Genomic DNA, 19,219 nt, shown 5'->3' with positions numbered 1-19,219 from the left:
CACAATGAAGAGTAGCCCCTGCTCGCTGCAACTAGAGAAAGCCCACGCACGGCAATGAAGACCCAATGCAGCCAAAAATAAATAAATTTATTTTTTTAAAAAAGAAAAGAAAATCTTGTATAAAATTTTTATCAAAATATAGTTGATTTACACATATTGGTTTATTTTTGTAATGTCTTCTGGTTTTGTTATTTGTGTGACACTGACCTCATAGAATGAGTTGGGAATTATTCCCTTCTCTTAGATTATTTGGAAGAGTTTGTGCTAAAGGGGTATTAGTTCTTTCTTAAAAGTTTGGTAGAATTCCTAGTGGAACCATGTGTTGAGAGTTTTCTTTGTGGGAAGATTTTTTACTAAAATTTCAATTTCTGTAATAGATATGGGCCTATTCAGGTTATCTGTTTTCTTTTGTTTGAGGTTTGGTAGTTTGTATAAATATCTCTCAAGGAATTAGTCCATTTCATCTAATGTGTCAATATTGTCAATAACAAAGTTATTCATAGTATTTATGATCCCTTTAATATCTGTAGAATTTCTAATAATGTTACTTCTCATTCTTGATACTGGTAATTTTATCTTTTTTCTTTTTCTAAGCAGTCTGACTAGAGATTTATCAATTTTATTAATCTTCCCAAAGAACCAGCTTTTTGTTTCATTGGTTTTCTTTATTGATTTTCTGTTTTCTGTTTCATTGATTACTGCTTTAATCTATATTAATTGCCTTCTTCTGCCTGTTTTGACTTTAATTTGCTTTTCTTTTTCTAATCTCTCTAAGTATAAGCTAAGGTCATTGATTTGAGACCATTCTTTTCCAATACAGGCATTTATTGCTATAAATCTCCCCCAAAGTATTGCGGCAAAGATTTGTGGCATCTCACAAATTCTGATATGTTGTGTTTTCATTTTCATTTTCATTTAGTACAAAGTATTTTCTAATTTCCTTTTTTATTTCCCCTTTGATCCATGAGTTATTTAGTTTCCAAATATTTGAAGATTTTTCTAGATACCTTTCTGCTATTGATTTCTAATTTAATTCCGTTTTGGTCAGAGAATATACTTTGTATTATTTGAATCCTTTTAAATATATTAAGATTTATTGCCCAGAGAGCATGTTTTCTTGGTAAATTTTTTTATGCACTTGAAAAGCGTGGGTTTTTTGCTGTTGTGCTATTAATGTCTATCAGGTTAAGTTAGTTGATAGTGTTATTCAAGTCTATTATATTCAAGTATATTATATCCTTGCTGATTTTCTGATTACATTTCCATTAATTACTTAGAGATATTGAAATCTCCAACTATAATTGTGTATTTCTCCTTGCATTTCTATCAGATTTCATTCATGTATTTTGAAGCTCTCTTGTTTGTACATAAACACTCTGGGGTTTTATGTCTTCTTGATTAATTGACCCTTTACCATTATGAAATGACCTTCTTTATCTGGTGGTAATATTCTTTGCTTTGAAATCATCTTCTATTAACATAGCCACGCCAGCTTCCTTTTGACTAGTGTCAGTATACTATATATTCTTCCATCTTTTTTTTAAAGTAAACTTTCAGAGCATTTTGACATTTACCAGAAGTTGCTAAGACAGATAGTTTCCATGTGTACTTGCCCAGTTTCTCCTGTCAGCAACCTTTTTTTTTTAAGTGATAAAATAAAGTATACATAGCAACCTTTTTAAAAAGTTTTATTGAGATATAATTCACATGCCATAATAATGCACCCATTCAGAGTATACATTTCAGTGGTTTTTAGTGTATTCCCTTTCACCATAAGCAATTTTCAAACATTTTTATTACTACAGAAAGAAACACCATACCCATTAGCTGTCACTACCCATTTCCCCTCATCCCCCGAGCCTTAGGCCACAACAAATCTACTTCCTATCTCTATGTGTTTGCCTGTTCTGGACGTTTCACATGAATGAAGCCATGCAATATGTAATCTTTCATAACTGGCTTCTTTTACTTAGCATAATGTTTTCAAGGTTCATCTATGGTATAGCGTGTATCAGTACCTCATATTTTTTTACTGGCACGTATTACATTGTACATATATACTACATTTTATTCATCAGTTGATACACATTTGGGTTGTTTCCATCTTTTAAATTGAGATATAATTCATATACTATAAAATTTACTCTTTTAAAGTGTGAAAAGGGCTTTCCTTCTCTATGTAGTAGGGGATTTCAGCTTTATCTGATCTTCAACATTTGTTACTGCTTATAAATCCATTTTATGACATCTAAAATTTTATTAACATCATTTATCTGGTGTCTGTTTTCTCATTCTCTTTGTTCTTGTATATTAAAAAATTTTTTTTCTTTTGCTGTCATTTCAGTGGAGTTCAGGGAGCAAAAGAATATTCGATCTGCCACATTTAATTTAAAAATCTCTTAAAATTATTTTTGAAGAAGGAAAATAAATTGTTCAAAATTCCCTTACCTTTAATTCATTTTCATTTTGTCTTTTTCCTCCCAGTCTTTGTGTACTTACAGACATAATCATAGCATAATTGACTTGTTTTTCTGAAATATAGCATAAGCACTTCATTCATAAGCACAGTATCATATTAACCACTTTAATGGTAGCATAATATTCTTTTGTGTTAATAATGTACCATCATTTGTCTAACCTTTCATCTCTATAGTTAGACATTAAAATTGCTAACTTTGGAGAGGGTATAGCTATTAAAGATAATGCTATAATAAACATTTTTGTTGAGCTTTGGGGCCATTTGCAAGTACACCTAGTAAGAACTATGACTCACCAAATTCCTCCATTTCCTGTGCCAGGACTCACTGATGCCTTTATTCTATTGCTCCTTTTGCAGTTACACCTCAGAGAAAATACCTTGTTATGTATCTGCTAGTCTTTTTGCTGATTATATTCTCCCAATCAGGTACTTTATCCCCCCGGTTCACAGTGCTGTTATAAACAACATCATTAGGTTCATCAGTCCACAGCTTCCAGTAAACACTTATGGATAGATTTTTTTTGGCTTGTTTCTAAACAGGTTTAAGAATAGTTAAATCAAATATGTTTAAAAATCTGCGAGTTTGTAAAAATATGAATTTAAAAAAGAAAAAGTAATTGTTCATCTGTAATAGATGCTGGAAAAACAAGTCATTTTTTTATTTTTGGTGTTTTTTTTTAATTTTTTAAATTTATTTTTGGCTGCATTGGGTCTTTGTTGCTGTGCATGGGCTTTCTCTAGTTGTGGTGAGCGGGGGCTACTCTTCATTGCAGTGCATGGGCTTCTCATTGCGGTGGCTTCTCTTGTTGCAGAGCACGGGCTCTAGGTGCACAGGCTTCAGTAGTTGCAGCACATGGGCTCAGTAGTTGTGGCATGCGGGCCCTAGAGTGCACGGGCTTCAGTAGTTGTAGCATGTGGGCTCAGTAGTTATGACTCATGGACTCTAGAACACAGGCTCAGGAGTTGTGGCACACGGGCTTAGTTGCTCTGCGGCATGTGAGATCTTCCCAGACCATGGCTCGAACCCGTGTCCCCTGCAATGGCAGGTGTATTCTTAACCACTGCACCACCAGGGAAGTCCCCGAGTCATTGTTTTTAAAACTGATAAATGAAGGGATAAAATCATGTTTTTATCCTGCTTTCTAATATACACTATATGTTTGGGTCTCCAAACAGTTGATGAGGGGAAGTTTTTCTTTATAGAAATATTCTAGCTAATAAGTGAGGGAGTAATGGTGGAATGAAAATATCAGTATTTTATTGCTCCTAATGATTAATGAATCGAGGCATTGACCATCAGTGGCCTTTAATATTACAGAAAAAAGGACAACCAGATTTGCCTCTTACAATAGTATCTCCATGAAATATTCTTGCCAAACAATCAAGCCTGAATCTGATCACGCTTCTAGATCCAACTACCAATTTGCAGGAAATGCAGAGGACAAAAGAATATGTCACACGAGACCATTGGGATGCAGTCAGCAGCCACCAGATGGATGGAAGTTCTGTTGGACAAATAATCCAGTTTCTTCAAAAAATAGATTGCAAGTGGTGGGAAAAAAAGAGAGGCAGACAGACAGGTGGTAGAGAAATCTGTAGATTAAAACCAACCTCAGAGATATATAAACTAATGTAATATATGGACCTTATTTGGGCCCTTCCTGAGTCAAACAAACTGATTGTAAAAAAATAAAATAAAAATAAAAAACAAGGAAAAAAACAAAGAAAAACTTTTTAACATTTATAAGATAAATTAAAAATTTAAACACTGACTAAATATTTTATATTAAAGAATTATTGTTAATTTTTTCAAATAGTAGATTTGTAAAAAGTCTGTGTGAAATAATTTCTCATTAGAAAAATAACCAATGTACAATAACCCAAAAATGTTTATTGGTACAGATAACAATGGGAATATTTCTTAGGCTCCTCTCAAGTAGTTCCAGGAACTATTAAATCATACTGAAACTAATAATCAAAGTTGACAGTTGACATGAACCATTGTTTATAATAGCTAAAAGGTAGAAACAATACAAATATCCATTAACAGGAACAAGGGAATGCTATATATTCATACAGTGGAATTTCACACAATAGTTAAGTTGTGATTAAGAAATTAAATTCTTAGCTAAACTACCTGGGTTTGAATCCCAGCTCTGGTTCCACCATTTCCTGGCAATATTCTCTTGGACAAATTACTTAACTTCTCTGTGCCTCAGTTTCTTCCCATTTAAAACAAAGGTAACAATAGTACTTACCTCAGTGGATCATAAGATTGCTATAAATACTAAGTAAGTTGACAAATATATATAATGAGAGATCAGTACAAGTTAGTTACAATAACAATAATAATAATTATTATTATTATTACCTTAATAAGTCTAGCAACATAATACATGAAAAGCCAAGTGGCAGAATAAAACACAATATGGTACCTTTTATATAAAGTTTAAAAACATACCAAAAAGGGGCAGGGATTTAGATCCTGTTTTGTGTTTTTAGGAATACGAGACCCAGGCAAAGGACTTGACAACAAGCTAGTATTTGATTTCTACTAAATTCTGGACCATGAAGGAAAGAAATTGATTCATCCTCTCTTCTCTCAATATTTACTAAGCAGCTTCATACAGAGAATCATTAGAAGGATACCTGTCATTCCAGCTACTGACACTGGCACATCAAATGAATACTGGGCAATGCTTGTCTAAGAATATACTTCTTGTGTAGAAATTTTGTGCCTGGATCTTCTAAGCAGCCCAGGAGAGGTTTAGACCATTACGCATTTGAGGTTACTTGCACTCTTCAGTATCAGGTAGTTGAACAGGAAAAACTGTGGTAGATTCTCACATTACCTCCGTTTAACTAATTTGATTACTCACCTTTCTGTAAACCCCACTGACTAATGAACACAGTATTCATTGTTGTAGGCCACTCTCTTTCTGTCCCTTCTGAGTTGTTTGTTTACAAAGAGCCAGGTGTTTTGTCCCAATTAATTATATAGTTTAATTAAATATTACATAAATCAATGAAATATAAGATGTATACTTTGAAAAGCATTAATAAGGAATAAAATGCAATATAATCCTGTGTATTCTTTATGGATATAAACAGGTATAAAAACATAAATGGGAATGAAAAATACCTAATTCAGGATCATTGTTGCCTCTAGGATAAGAGAGAAATAGGATCAACAGAGGTACACAGTAGGCTTCAACCAGATCTATAATGTTGTATGTCCTTTGTTTTAAAAAAATGCACAAAGCAAATATGTTTAAGATGTGGTTAAGAGTTGATAAATATAGGTTTTGAATACACGTTTTTCCCATTCCTGTCTTCCTTCTGTTTGTCTCTCAAGGCTAAGCATTTCACCAAAGTTCATCAGAAAATAATCAGAAGTTAATTCTTTTTTTTTCAACATCTTTATTGGAGTATAATTGCTTTACAATTGTGTGTTAGTTTCTGCTTTATAACAAAGTGAATCAGTTATACATATACATATGTTCCCATATCTCTTCCCTCTTGCGTCTCCCTCCCTCCCACCCTCCCTTTCCCACCCCTCTAGGTGATCACAAAGCACAGAGCTGATCTCCCTGTGCTATGCGGCTGCTTCCCACTAGCTATCTGTTTTACATTTGGTAGTGTATATATATGTCCATGTTAATTCTTAAAGTGACTTAATATGTGGACTCCACAGGCCAGTGTAGAATCACAAAAGGGCTGGCTGGCACCATCCCTGAACTGTGCAGTAGGGTACACTTGTATTCCAGTGTCCAGAACTGGATAGGAAATACCCAGCAATTTAAACAGTGAATCTTTGTATTCTAATTATTCTTTTTAAGAACATTACATATTTATGGAATCACTCCTCCCAGGAACTTTTTCTCCTGAAATCTGGCTTCCCTCTGAACTCCCTAATTGAAGCCTTGGGCCTAGAGAGCGAACGTATCTAGCCAGACAGTCCTTAGATAGGCCTCTCATACTGATATCTTAACCTTCCCTTGACCAACTGTCTCTGAGATGACTTGTATCCATTTATTTGGATTTGAATCTGGCCTGCTGGTTAATGAGCCCCGTGAAGTTTATTCTCCATATCTTGTCCCATGCTGGGTTTCCTTTGAATGCTTTGTGGAAAATGAATGGCATTGCTTAATCTAGTACTTTCAGAGCTATTTTTTCTAGATAAGGAAGGAAGTCAACACATTCTTAAACATCTCATAAAATTGCATGGCAAAATATCACTTGTTTATTTAGGATAAAAATCATAAGAATTATTATGAAATGTAAAGTAAATATTATTGCCAAAATTGAAGAGGAAAAAAGATGCCATTTGACAACAGTATTACCACCACCCTCAAACCTTCATTGTGGATTGAGTCTCATCTCTGTACAAAATAAAAGGTCATAAAGCTGGCATATGGGCCAATTCGAGAAACCATCTTGGGAAAGTCTTTTTTTTCAAACCAAAAAAGTGATCAGAATCATGAGATAGTTTTATCTACAGGTGCTTATTTTCTTTGTTTACTAAAACTACTATTAACACTATCATAGAACATAATGAATCTGAACCCCTAAGCAGTATCATTGCATCTTTCTCTAGATAATTATAGTTTTGTTTTGTGAAATATCTTAGTTTTTGTATCTTACAGAAATGACATAGAATAATGGAAAACCTTACCTCTGTTCCCTTTTCTTCTACCCATCTTGCTGTGTGACCTTGGGCAAATCCATTTTCTTTATGGGGTCTCTCAAATGTACAGTGAGGGCATGCAGTATTCACCTTCCACCCAACTTTCTAGCCCAGTCAGAATGCATGGCTCCATTTTTGCAATTCTTATTTTTAAAAAAGCCTTATATGGATGGAATCTAGGCAGAATAAGGTGCTACTGCCCTCTGCTGGCCCTAAGAACACACCTACCCACCAGTGCAGTGGATCTGCCCATCTGAACAGCAAGGAACTCAGTGCCCCTTGCTTGAACTTGAGAAGACACAGCAGGAAACCACAAAGAAAGGAAGTACATTTCATATTTGGAAAAATAATAATATTTAAAGTATTGGGGAATTAATGATTTCTTATGAATGTATCAGATGCCATCACCATTTGTGACTGACTTGCCACCAAAAAGTGCTTATCCTATAATCCCTTCACCTTGCTGTCGTTCTCACCTAGTAAACAAGCTGTGGGTTCTGACCCTTTGGGCCACTGTCACTGTTACACCATTTTTCTGCTTTGGAACACATTCAGTCCACTTTTGTTCAAAAGATTTAGGGAAGTTTTTACATATTCACGTGTAGTTTGTGAATAAACAGGTAGATAATGACTGGTATGTGCCAAGGAAAGTGAATACGCAGCATCAGCGAGAAAACTGCTGAAAGAGGAAGGCAGGGCTTCATTAGACTCTCAGATTCCTACAGCGCTCTGTCAAGTTATAATAAGAGATTTATAATTAATTATAACTTTCTGTTTTGTTGATGATCCTAAAAGGACTACATGTGAGAAACTGATAAGAATTTGTTAAGAGCTCAGTTTTTCTGAGCTCATCTATATTAATATAATTTCAGAACTCCAAAATTTTAGAATCTGTTGTTACATTGTGTTTGTAAGAAATGGTGCTGCCTCTGACTATACTCAAGGGAAAGGCAGCTGAGAATTATGCTTTTACCTTGTTTAAATTTTATGCCTTTAAAATCTCTTTCACAATAGGCCTATGCACTGCCACTGAGGTCATTGTTATTTCTTAGAGTGGTTGGGGCAAAAAAGAAAACAGTTCAACCCACATCTCAGGTGTCCTCAAGCAGAGTATAGAAGGAGTATGTGACTCACAGTATCTGTGGCTCACAGAACCACACACATTTTGTCCTTGATTCCCATAGGTAGAGAGTAGCTATGTCTTAAATGAGCAGTCTTTGCACAGCTTCCCCTTGGGGATCTCCTGATACGTGCTTCATGGTCAGTTCCAGCTTATAGCCCTTAAAAGAGTTACGGACGATCATCCCAACAGCAGTGCATAGGCCTATCTTGAAAGGGACTTACATATGGGATGCAGAAGTACACAGACTCTACTAGGCAAAATCACAGCCACCCCACTTCCAACTATATAAGTACTACATTTCATAGTATACATGGTGCCTATTCCAGTTGTAGGTTTAGTCTGTTCTGAACCAAGAAGGAAATTAATTAGCATGTACTGAGCATATAATTTTTACCAGGAATCTTATACATTTGTTATGCATCCCTAAGAAATGAACCAACTTTTTGCTACATAACTGTTATGTATATAACCTTAATAGTGATCTTCAGTGTCGAACATTTTAGAAGAGAATTCGCTTACTAAATTACTTCAAAATAAAACTTTAGCTCTACTGATAGAATACAAATTAACTCAATTCTAAAGAATAAAACGGAACAAAAATTATCTGTCTGTTGAAAGTATTATCAGGTATTTGCTGAGAAATAATGGATTTAAAATTTTTTGAAACATCTTTAACTTTTTGAGGTGAAAGAAACAGCTATGGAAAGGTGACTCAAATCATTTACTGAAGTTTGGCAATTGTAAGTTGTCTATAAAATTTAAAACACAGCATTAATTAAAATCATATCAGAGGTTTCAAGGCAGAATATTACTTTGGGAAACAAAATCCTAAAGTGAAGGAAAAGAAACAATTGTGCTAAACAGTATTTAATTTATTTATGATTTGCTTTCAGTTTCTTTGCAAGATAATTTGCTATAGTAAAAAGAGCAGGGACTTTGGAAACAAACTAACTTTGGGCTTGAAACGTAGTTCCACCACTTATGTAATTGCTATACGGCTTTGGGCAATGACTTAAACCTTGAATTTCTGTTTTCTCTTCTTTAAATTGGCAATAATAATGTGCATCTTACAAGATTTTTAGAATAAATGAGATGCATAAATATTTATGAAGAGCCTCAAGTGACTGCAGAGTTAGTTTTCTTTCCCTCTGTTGTTAATCACAGAGTAGGGTTTACTCTGACTTAGAAGCCCAGCAGCAAGTTCTGGAAAGGAAGGTTTGGTTTGAGATTACCTTCCCACGCCCAGACTTGGTTACCAGAAAATGCCCCAGAAGCCCGGGACAGTCATCTATGGATTATGTGAGCCAGACAGCAGCCTCGGTAGGGAGGTAAATGGCTGGAGTGAGCAGGAGGGAGGGTGCAATTCCTCTTGGGTCCCAAATTCATGATATGCCCTCATTCTGTGTGCAAGGCGAAGCTGTAGGCTCACTCGCATTTCAATTAGTGTCCCCCTAACCCCACCAAAATGTACTCTACTACCAAGTAGAAGAAATTTTGAATTATCTGGAGTTTTATATTTAGGTTGTCATGAATTTTATTATATGTCCTAATTGTAATAAGAGCTACCAACTCTACAGTGCTTGCTGTGTGCACAGTACAGTGTTTAGGTACTTTTCATATATTCTCTAATTTATATAATTCCTTTGATTTTTAGCTGTTGCTAAAATATCCATTTTAATAAGTAAAGTGACAGAGACCCTGAAGGATTTGATAGCAAGCCCAAAGTTGCCAGTTAAAAATATGTAAGTTGCTGATTGCTAAGCTTGTACTGCCATAAGATATTGTTTAGATAAATCCTTGTATCACATTCATGATTATCTGTGGCCCCTGTAACCTTCTGAACTGTCATGACTCTGTCAGCCCCATGGTGATGTATATTGTGTGTTCTCACAGAAACTGGCCCCTGGAGTCAGCCAGTTTGCTTACACCTGTGTACAGGACCACCCCATTTGGACGAATCAGCAATTTTGGGAGACAACCTTTTACAATGCGGTGCAGGAACAGGTTCGATCCCTGTATCTCTCAGCCAAGGAAGACAATCATGCCCCACATCTGAAGCAAAAGGTAAGATAAAGAAAGGTACTTGAGTGGGGCTGTGGTCCTGGCTTCAAGGAAAGCTTACTCAGGTATTCCCAGGGCCAAAGGAAATTTAGCCACTTCCTACCAGTGTATTTGGGGTTTACTTTAGGAAGCCCTCTGGTGAGCATCTTTCTCCTGTTGATTTCTGACATTTTTTTCCATAATAACTTCTTACTACAGTTCTGTAGCACTAGATTTGTTTTATTGTATTTTAATAAATAAGAATTCCCTGGAAACAATTATAGGAAGTTGAACAGAAAGAATAAACCTAAAATACCTAGGCAGATGTCTTTATGCAATTAACTTCTTGAAGGATGTCAAACTAAAGTCAGTTGACTCGAAAATAAATGCTCAAAAGTATGCCAGCAATAAGTCTAGGTCTTGTTTTAGGAGTATTCTATATGTTTCCATATATTTTTATCACCATGAAATAAATTTAAGGAAACTATCAAGAAAATAGTTTAAAATAAAGAAAATTGGTTTTAATTTGAAAGAGCAGTTTAAATTTTTCTGAAATTTTGAAATGTCATACACCACCTGTCTGGTCTTAGGCAATTCACTTTACCTTTCTGTGCCTTATTTCTACATTGGTAAAAATCAATAGATAAGATTATTGTAAGATTTTAATGTCTAATACAAGTAAAGGACATTGAAGAGCTCCTGGTACATACTAAATAATAACTGTTAGAAATTACTGTCCTCATTAATTGAACTTAAAGCAGCACTAAGGGCTGATTATCAGTATTGATTCACTTTAAGAGTAATTTTTTTAAAGTTTTTTTAATTTATTTTTTTATTGAAGTATAATTGAAGAGTAATTTTTAATCCTACATGCTGGGCTAATACATTGCTGCTGATCCTTTCCTCCATTTTAAATTTGCCTTACATTATGTGAGATAAATGAACCTCGATAGCTAAACTGAAACTACCTAGTAGTCACATATTTCTATGACGTCAAGTAATTTTAAATATATTATTGATCTATTATTGAGTATGATAAGAACAGAAACTTTAATAACAAATAGCACTATATGACATCAATCTGATATTTCAAATTATTGTTTTACAGTTAGCTTTAATTGTTTTTTCTTAACTTAAAACTCTGATTTTTCTTTCAAAACACCAGATGTACTTGGAAAAGGGGTAACTCGTAGCAGATCCAAAGCGTATTAGCTCGAAGTCATATTCTAGAAATATTGGCCTGGTGGGGTGCTTTTGATAATTTTTAAAGAAGATGTGGTGCTAACATTGGTATATCTCAAAAACATTCATAGATCAAATACATGTCACTGCTTCTGTGTCCTTTATTCTATAAAAGTCTGTCTCTGAGCCCCAGTTTAGGTATGCGTGAGACTATAGATATACCAGCTCTTCATAAGCTGTAAAGTGCTGTGCAGATGTGGGTTACTGCTGTTTAACTCTTCAGCCTATAGGAAACCCCTCCTAAAAATCCCATGGACACCTATATACCCATGTGGTGATAATGTTTGATTCCCATATTTACAAAGAAACCTAGCTCTATTTTTTTGTGACTTTGGTCATTCTATCTTCTTCTCCAAGGAGCAGAAGAAAAGAAGCAGCAGAGTATTAGAAAATGCTACTGGCACATTTGACCTGAGCATTAATAGGTACTTCAGGTCAACGATTTGTTATAACTGGCAACTTGAAGGGGATAGAGCCATAGAGATAAATAAATGCAGTGAAATGTTAGCAATGAGAAGTGTGTACATCTTTGTTTTGCTGCTGCTTCCTTGTGTTTGTCATGTGGCTCCATTCAAGGCCTGTTGGAGCTCAGAAAAAAAGACGTTTCATGTTGTTATATTTTGTTTACATATTTTCATTTTTACTGATATAGGTATTAGATAGATGAATTATTAAAACATCTTCCATGACTTTTGAAGCTCATGTGAAGTGATAGATTTGGATTTTCTTTAATTTTATTATTTTTTTAAAGTTTTGGCTACGTTGGGTCTTCATTGCTGCAGATGGGCTTTCTCTAGTTGCGGCGAGTGGAGGCCACTCTCCGTTGCAGCGCACAGGCTTCTCATTTGCAGTGGCTTCTTTTGTTGTGGAGCACGGGCTCTAGGTGCAAGGGCTTCAGTAGTTGTGGAACACAGGCTCTAGGGAGCACGGGCTTCAGTAGTTGCAGCATGCGGGCTCAGTAGTTGTGGTGCACAGGCTCAGTTGCTCCGCAACATGTGGGATCCTCCCAGACCAGGGATTGAACCCATGTCCCCTGCATTGGCAGGCAGACTCTCAACCACTGCACCACCAGGGAAGTCCCAGATTTGGATATTTTTGCTTTGGTTTTTAGGGTAAACTGCCTGATGACCAATATCAGGAGAAGACAGCAATGGACCTGGCAGCCGAGCAGCTACGCCTTTGGCCTACTCTGAGCAAATCAGCTCAGCAGGAGCTGGTGCAACGTGAGGAAAGCACTGTCTTCAGTCAGGCCATTCACTTTGCAAACCTCATGGTCAATCTGCTAGTTCCACTAGATACAAGTAAAAACAAGCTCCTAAGAACGTCAGCACCAGGAGACTGGGAAAGTGGGAGCAACAGCATTGTTACAAACAGGTACCAAATGTGGACACACAGAGACCCTCCTATTCTTCTTGGCTTAGCACAGAATATAAAGTATTTCGGGTAAATACTGCTATACATATTTCAAAAATTAACCATTTTCCACATCTTCAGACTTGCTCAGCTTTTCTCTATTAAAAGACTTTCACTACATCCAACTATTGTTAATCACCTCCCATACTCTCTTCTCTTTTATGACCTCTGATTTTTCAAATGTCTCAACCACTACTGATCCAGCCCTTCAGTTACTTTCCACCACAGCAATTTACAGAAAGCACTCTGGAAAACTACTAATGAACTCCTTCTTGTCAAAGTGATTATTTGTTTCTTGGCCCTCCTTTTCCTCAGTTTATCCATTGCATTTGCCTATAATCATGTCCTCAACCATTCCTTGCTCTTAACCCTACTACTTCCCATACCACTGAGAATAAAACCATAAGGCCTAACAGGACCTGGCCCCTGGCTATTGCTCAGACCTTATTTCCTATCACTCTTCTATCAACGAAACTGGTATCCCTGTTCAACATTCGAGGCATGATACTGCCTCAGGGCCTTTGTACTTCTTGCTCCTGCAATCTGGAATACTCTTCCTGAAATAGTCATAAGAATCACTCCCTCACTTCATTTAGTTCTCTGCTCTAATGTCACCCACCCAGAGAGGCCTTCCTGACTTCCCTGTCTTAAGTAGCACATCCATCACTTGCTCATACCTTTTTTTTCTTTCATGACATTTTCTACAATCTGATTTACATAGTGCGTGGCTAAGGCACCTAAGTTCGTTAATGCTTTGGGATGGTGTGATGGCCAAATTCACTGCTTTGCTTTACTTCTAACACTGATTCAGCTAATGTGGTTGGATTTGGAAGAAAGAGAAGTGAGTAGTTTAGAATTGGCAGTGAGTCTTTTCCATGACTAGCAGTCTAAAAGAAGTCATAGGAGGCAGGAGTATTTACTGAATTAAAAAAAAAAAAAAAAGCAACACGGGCAGGTATCACACTTTCACATTCTGCTCCATTTCAAATTTATTCCCTTCTTTTGCATGATTTGTATCACCTACAGACAAATGATGGTTTCAAAGTGACCAAAATGGTTGTGATTCACTGACAGAAAGAAAAATATTGGCAAGAGAAGGGTTCATAGGACAATTTTGTTCTTCCATTTGGAAAAATACACTACTTGCTGAAAAAGGTTCTTTTACTTTGCCTACCAGGGACATGTCCCCCAGTTGCCAAAGGTCAAAGATAGCCATATTACTTTGTCTGGTTCCATGTGGCAATTAATTTGGAAGGACGAGTTTTTTTAGAAGGTTCAAGTATCAGATAAAATTTAATGTCTCTTTTTGTTTTATTTTCTGTGGTTCGTGAGTTCCTCTTAGAAAAATGACAGAAGGTATTCCTTACAAAAACAAATCTGGATCCAAAGAACAATGTCTGACAATAGCTTCCAAATGTAGGCAAACAGAACATCATGTTTCACCACTATCACTTATAGAGAAGCCATGGAGTTAAGTGAGGTTTCTACTTGAGTATACATCCCTTTGAGCAAGTTTAAATTGCTATGGAAGATCACTGTGATATAGTAGTCATTTGTTTTACTGACCATGATTTCTTTCCTTGACTTTCTTAGTATTGCAGGAAGTGTAGCTGAGAGCTATGATACAGAAAGTGGGTTTGAAGATTCAGAGAATAATGACATTGCCAATTCTGTTGTGCGTTTCATTACCCGATTTATTGACAAAGTTTGCACAGAGAGTGGAGTTACTCAGGATCACATCAAGAGCCTGCATTGCATGATACCAGGTAATCGCTTTGCAGATATTAGAGAACCAGAATATTAGAGATAACTGAATAAGAATTATTCTTATGGGTCTGTTTTCTCCAGCATAATACTTGGCTTCCATGTAGTTTAGCCTGCTATTTATTTTTGTTTCGATTAGTTTTTTTCAATAGTTTTAAATTATAGTAAAATATTTCATAAAATTTGCCATTTTAAACTTTTTTAAGTGTAAAATTCAGTGGCATTAATTATATTCACAATGTTGTACAACTGTCACCAACTGTCTATTACCAAAACTTTTTCATCACCCCAAACAGACACTGTACCCATTAAGCAACAGCTCCCCATTCTCCACCCTCTAGCCCCTGGTTACCTCTAGTCTACTTTCTATCTCTATGAATTTGCCTATTCTAGATACTGCATATAAGTGAAATCATATAATACTTGTCCTTTTGTGTCTGGTTTATTTCATTGAGCATAATGTTTTCAAGGTTTATCCAGTTGTAGCAGGTATTGTAACTCATTTCCTTTTATGACTGAATAATACTCTAATTGTATGGATATACCACATTTTATTTACCCATTCATCTGTTGATGGACACTTGGATTGTTTTGACCTTCTGGCTGTTGTGAACAGTGCTACTATGAATATTCATGTACAAGTATCTGAGTCTTATTTTCGGTTCTTTGGGGTATATACCTCGGAGTGGAATTACTGAGTCATATGGTAATTCCGTGTTTAACTTTTTGAGGAATCACCAAACTATGATTAGTTTTTAATTCTAAAATATCCAGAATTTGTTTTAATTCTGCTTGTTTGGTACTCTTTCATTTTGAATACTCTGATTCATCCCAGGGATTGTAGCTATGCACGTTGAAACCCTAGAAGCAGTGCATCGAGAGAGTAGAAGACTTCCACCTATACAGAAGGTAATTATTCCAGACTACATGCTTTCACAGTATAAAATCTCTTAAAAAGAGCAACAGTAGACAGTTGTGCCCCAGAAAGTACCTTCTCCTAACCTTCTACAGAGACCAGCTCTAGTTTTAATGATACATTAAACTTTGAGAGGAGTTTACATGTAGATCCTCATAAAAAAAGTATAGTGAAACAGAATAGTGGATCAACAAAGGAGCAATAATAACCTCTTGTTGAGTCTACTTTTATAGGCAAGGCATAAATTATGAACATTCTAACTTCCAAGCCCAAGCCACGATTTTATGCCCTGCCTATTTCCCCCCAAAAATGACTTAAGGCAATTACCATAAAATCACCAGGTTCCTGACTCTGTATGCATTACAAGCATACATCGCAAACATCTGGGAAGTCTATTAAAAGTTGAGAGGCCTGAATCCCAGCCCAGCCTCCTGAATAGGAGTACCCTGGGACTTGGCCTGGGAATCTGTACTTTAACAAGCCTCCCAGATGATTATTTTGCAGTTAGTCTGGCACCAGTCTGTGGGACTAGGGTTCAAGACCCTCTTACCTATATAACAGAACTACTAAAAATAAATTCAAAGGAGAAATCAGAAGCCAGATGGAAAGGAGAGATAATTCTATCAGAAATCTGACACACAGTGATCATTATACTTTGGCTTTACATTTAGCTCTGAGGTTCCTAGAGCCAACAAAAAGAATAGTGCTGATTTATATAGTTTTTATTGCTCAGTGAAAAAAAAAAGCATATTATATCTTCAGGAGAGATGGATTTTTTTGAACCCTTCAGGGGAGTGTATCTTGTGGTTACTTACTTCCCAAGATGTATAAATGGTCATAGCTTGGCCAGTTTTTGTGTTAATCTTTATAAAAGGCTAAGAAAGCCTCTTCAAAGATGCATCCATTTTTTTAAAATATTTGTTTTTTCAATTTTCAAAGTAACAATGCTTTTGTATAAAATTGAAACATTAAAGAAGCACACATTGTACAAAATGAAAGTCCCCCATGATCCTCCTCACCCCGACCTCTACCCTTAACCATGATAGCACCACCTTTAACAGTTTGGTTCATATTCTAAAAGGGGATCATAATATACACACTGGTTCATAGCTCTTTTTTTACTTAGCAATGTATTCTGGCATCTTTTTATGTTCACATATATAGATCCATGTCATTCTGTTTAATGGTTGCAAAATGTTCCATTGAATAGGTATCTCAAAAAGTTTAGTAATTTCCAATGATTTTACTGTGAATAAGCAATGCTGAGAAGAATCTTTTTACATTTGGATATAGAAACATCATTTCTGCCTCTTCCCAAATCTGTTTACTCATTTTGGCTACTTGGGAAGTCTGGCTTAAATTTTTTAGATCTGTAACTGCAAAGATAACCTTGGTCCAAGTGTTGGAAATCCCACTAGAGTTGTGTTTAAATTAACTTTCTCTGTTGCTAGCCCAAGATTCTTAGACCTGCTCTACTGCCAGGAGAAGAAATTGTTTGTGAAGGTCTTCGAGTCCTGCTGGATCCTGATGGAAGAGAAGAAGCCACTGGAGGCCTTCTTGGAGGCCCTCAGCTCCTGCCAGCAGAAGGAGCCTTGTTCCTCACCACATATAGAATTCTGTTCAGAGGGACTCCCCATGATCAGCTAGGTATGGCTCATATAATGCCATCAGAACAGGGTTATCTATGTGCTACATGAGGCTTTGATTCCATCTGTTTGCAGTGATTTGCAAGTCAGTTCAGATTCAGAGTAAGCCTTTTTACCACACAGCTTTTTTTTAGAACTTTTGTCTTTCAAAGCTAATGATAATTTGGATCATAGATTCTTATTTGAAGAACCAAAGGTATCTTCTAGAGAGCAAACCATGGTTCATCCACTGAAACTATAATAATTTCATGAGGCAGCATTTTGTGACTTAGGGATATTCATAGTATCCAGCTACTAACATCCTCTGCTGATTTGCCCCACCTTCTGATTCCTGCAGTAAACTGTAAGGCTGAGGTTTTCCAGACTCATGATCCCTTTTGTGGAAGGGTGTGCTAAGCATTGCAGGGCTGTACAGCACTAACTAACCAACCCCACTTCTCTCATTCCATTTCAACTAACCCCATTCCTCTCTTAGCATACCTCTCTTCTATTCAGAAGACCTCTCTTCTAAGAAGATACCTCTCTTCTATTCACTAAACTCCCTCAACTTCTATTTTCTACTACGCTCTACAATCTTCTGTATTAGAAAGGAATAGCGTACCTTATCAAGTCCAAATTATCTTTTTTAAATCTTTATATAAACTAGTCTCTATATACTATTCTGGTTGATAGAAAAAGCATATAAGGTTTTGGGTAAAATTACTGAACTCCAAATCAAGAAGCTCAGGTTTAGATCACTGTTGACCAATCTTGCTATCTTAAGTGAGTCCCCTAACCTCTCTGAGTTTCAATTTACCCTTTTATAAAATTAGGGAATTGGGCTTGCTTGGTGATAATGCAGTCGCTCTCAGCCTTGACTGCGTATATGAATTATCTGGGAAGCTTTAAAAAAAAAAGTTTTTTTTTTCTGGGCCTAACTCTCAAACAATTGAATTAGAATCTGTAATAGGATTCTAAGAGGGGGAAGACCCAGACATCTGTGTATTTTTGTTACATACTGAGGACTGAGAAACATTGGGATAAATGGTTACTAGAATTCTTTCCTCATCTGAAATTATTTACTCAATAGCATTTGATGAGTGTGTACTATGTGTTATGCACTTTGTTAGACAGTGGAATTCAGATGTATAAACTGTATTATCTTCAAAATCTCACAGTTGTATAATCCCTTGCTTAGATAAAATCAAGATGGTTTATTGGTCATAAAGATTGCTTACCACATGAAAAGCAAAAAGCTCATAAAATTCAATAAAGAAAATGAATCAGCAGGAATAGCTGTGCTCTTCTGAAAAAGAGTGAAAAAGAGAGCAAAAATTCTCAATCCTCTCCTGTCATGTTACTGTAAATAAATTACATTTGTATTTGTAAGCAAGTGTATTTTTAAAGCTAAATATCTAGTACTTAAAGCATTTTTTGTACTAAAACCTTTGTGAGCTCAGTGGCCATAAACATATATTTTGGGCATATAAATATATGAGATACTTGGTCATTTAAATTGCTCTAATTTATGTCTTTTAAAGAAATCAAAGCCATATTTAGTGTGAAAGCTTGTATTGGTCTCTTGTTTTTTCTTGACAATTTTTGGGTTAATTTCACATTTTAGGAAAATTATTTTCATCAGAGAAAAGTTTTGTATTTGCCTCTTTTATTTCTCTTTTTAAGTTAATTTAAATTTTAAATTTTCTCTTTTAATGCCACATAGAAATCTGATCATTTGACATGTGTTACATAAGCATAAGTCATTTAATACATCTTAGAACTTAAATCCTGTGTATGTCTTGATTTTGTTTAGTCTCTGGGTATGAGTCTAATATAAGAGAATTTTCCAGGTTAGGAATTCAGAAGTTCAGGGACTGAGGAATTCTGATAATAATAAGTAGATTACTTAATATATGGGCTCTTAAGTCAG

At 35.7% G+C, this 19,219-nt stretch overlaps 1 protein-coding gene across 3 annotated transcripts in view; it reads left to right on the top strand.

The window, feature by feature from the left end:
* Window positions 1-19,219, top strand: part of SBF2 (SET binding factor 2) — a 469,274-nt gene that overhangs the window by 383,864 nt on the left and 66,191 nt on the right. For 2 of the 3 annotated variants that reach the window (XM_060105533.1, XM_060105531.1), the window contains 5 exons: window positions 10,183-10,353; window positions 12,683-12,945; window positions 14,578-14,750; window positions 15,584-15,657; window positions 17,116-17,311. In XM_060105533.1, coding sequence (XP_059961516.1) covers window positions 10,183-10,353; window positions 12,683-12,945; window positions 14,578-14,750; window positions 15,584-15,657; window positions 17,116-17,311 — 877 coding nt within the window. The remainder of the gene's footprint in view (window positions 1-10,182; window positions 10,354-12,682; window positions 12,946-14,577; window positions 14,751-15,583; window positions 15,658-17,115; window positions 17,312-19,219) is intronic. The other variant, XM_060105532.1, reaches the window with a different exon arrangement.

Source organism: Mesoplodon densirostris, chromosome 7 (assembly GCF_025265405.1).
Source record: "Mesoplodon densirostris isolate mMesDen1 chromosome 7, mMesDen1 primary haplotype, whole genome shotgun sequence".
NCBI classification, from domain to species: Eukaryota; Metazoa; Chordata; class Mammalia; order Artiodactyla; family Ziphiidae; genus Mesoplodon; species Mesoplodon densirostris.
This window is presented reverse-complemented; position numbering and strand designations above follow the sequence as displayed.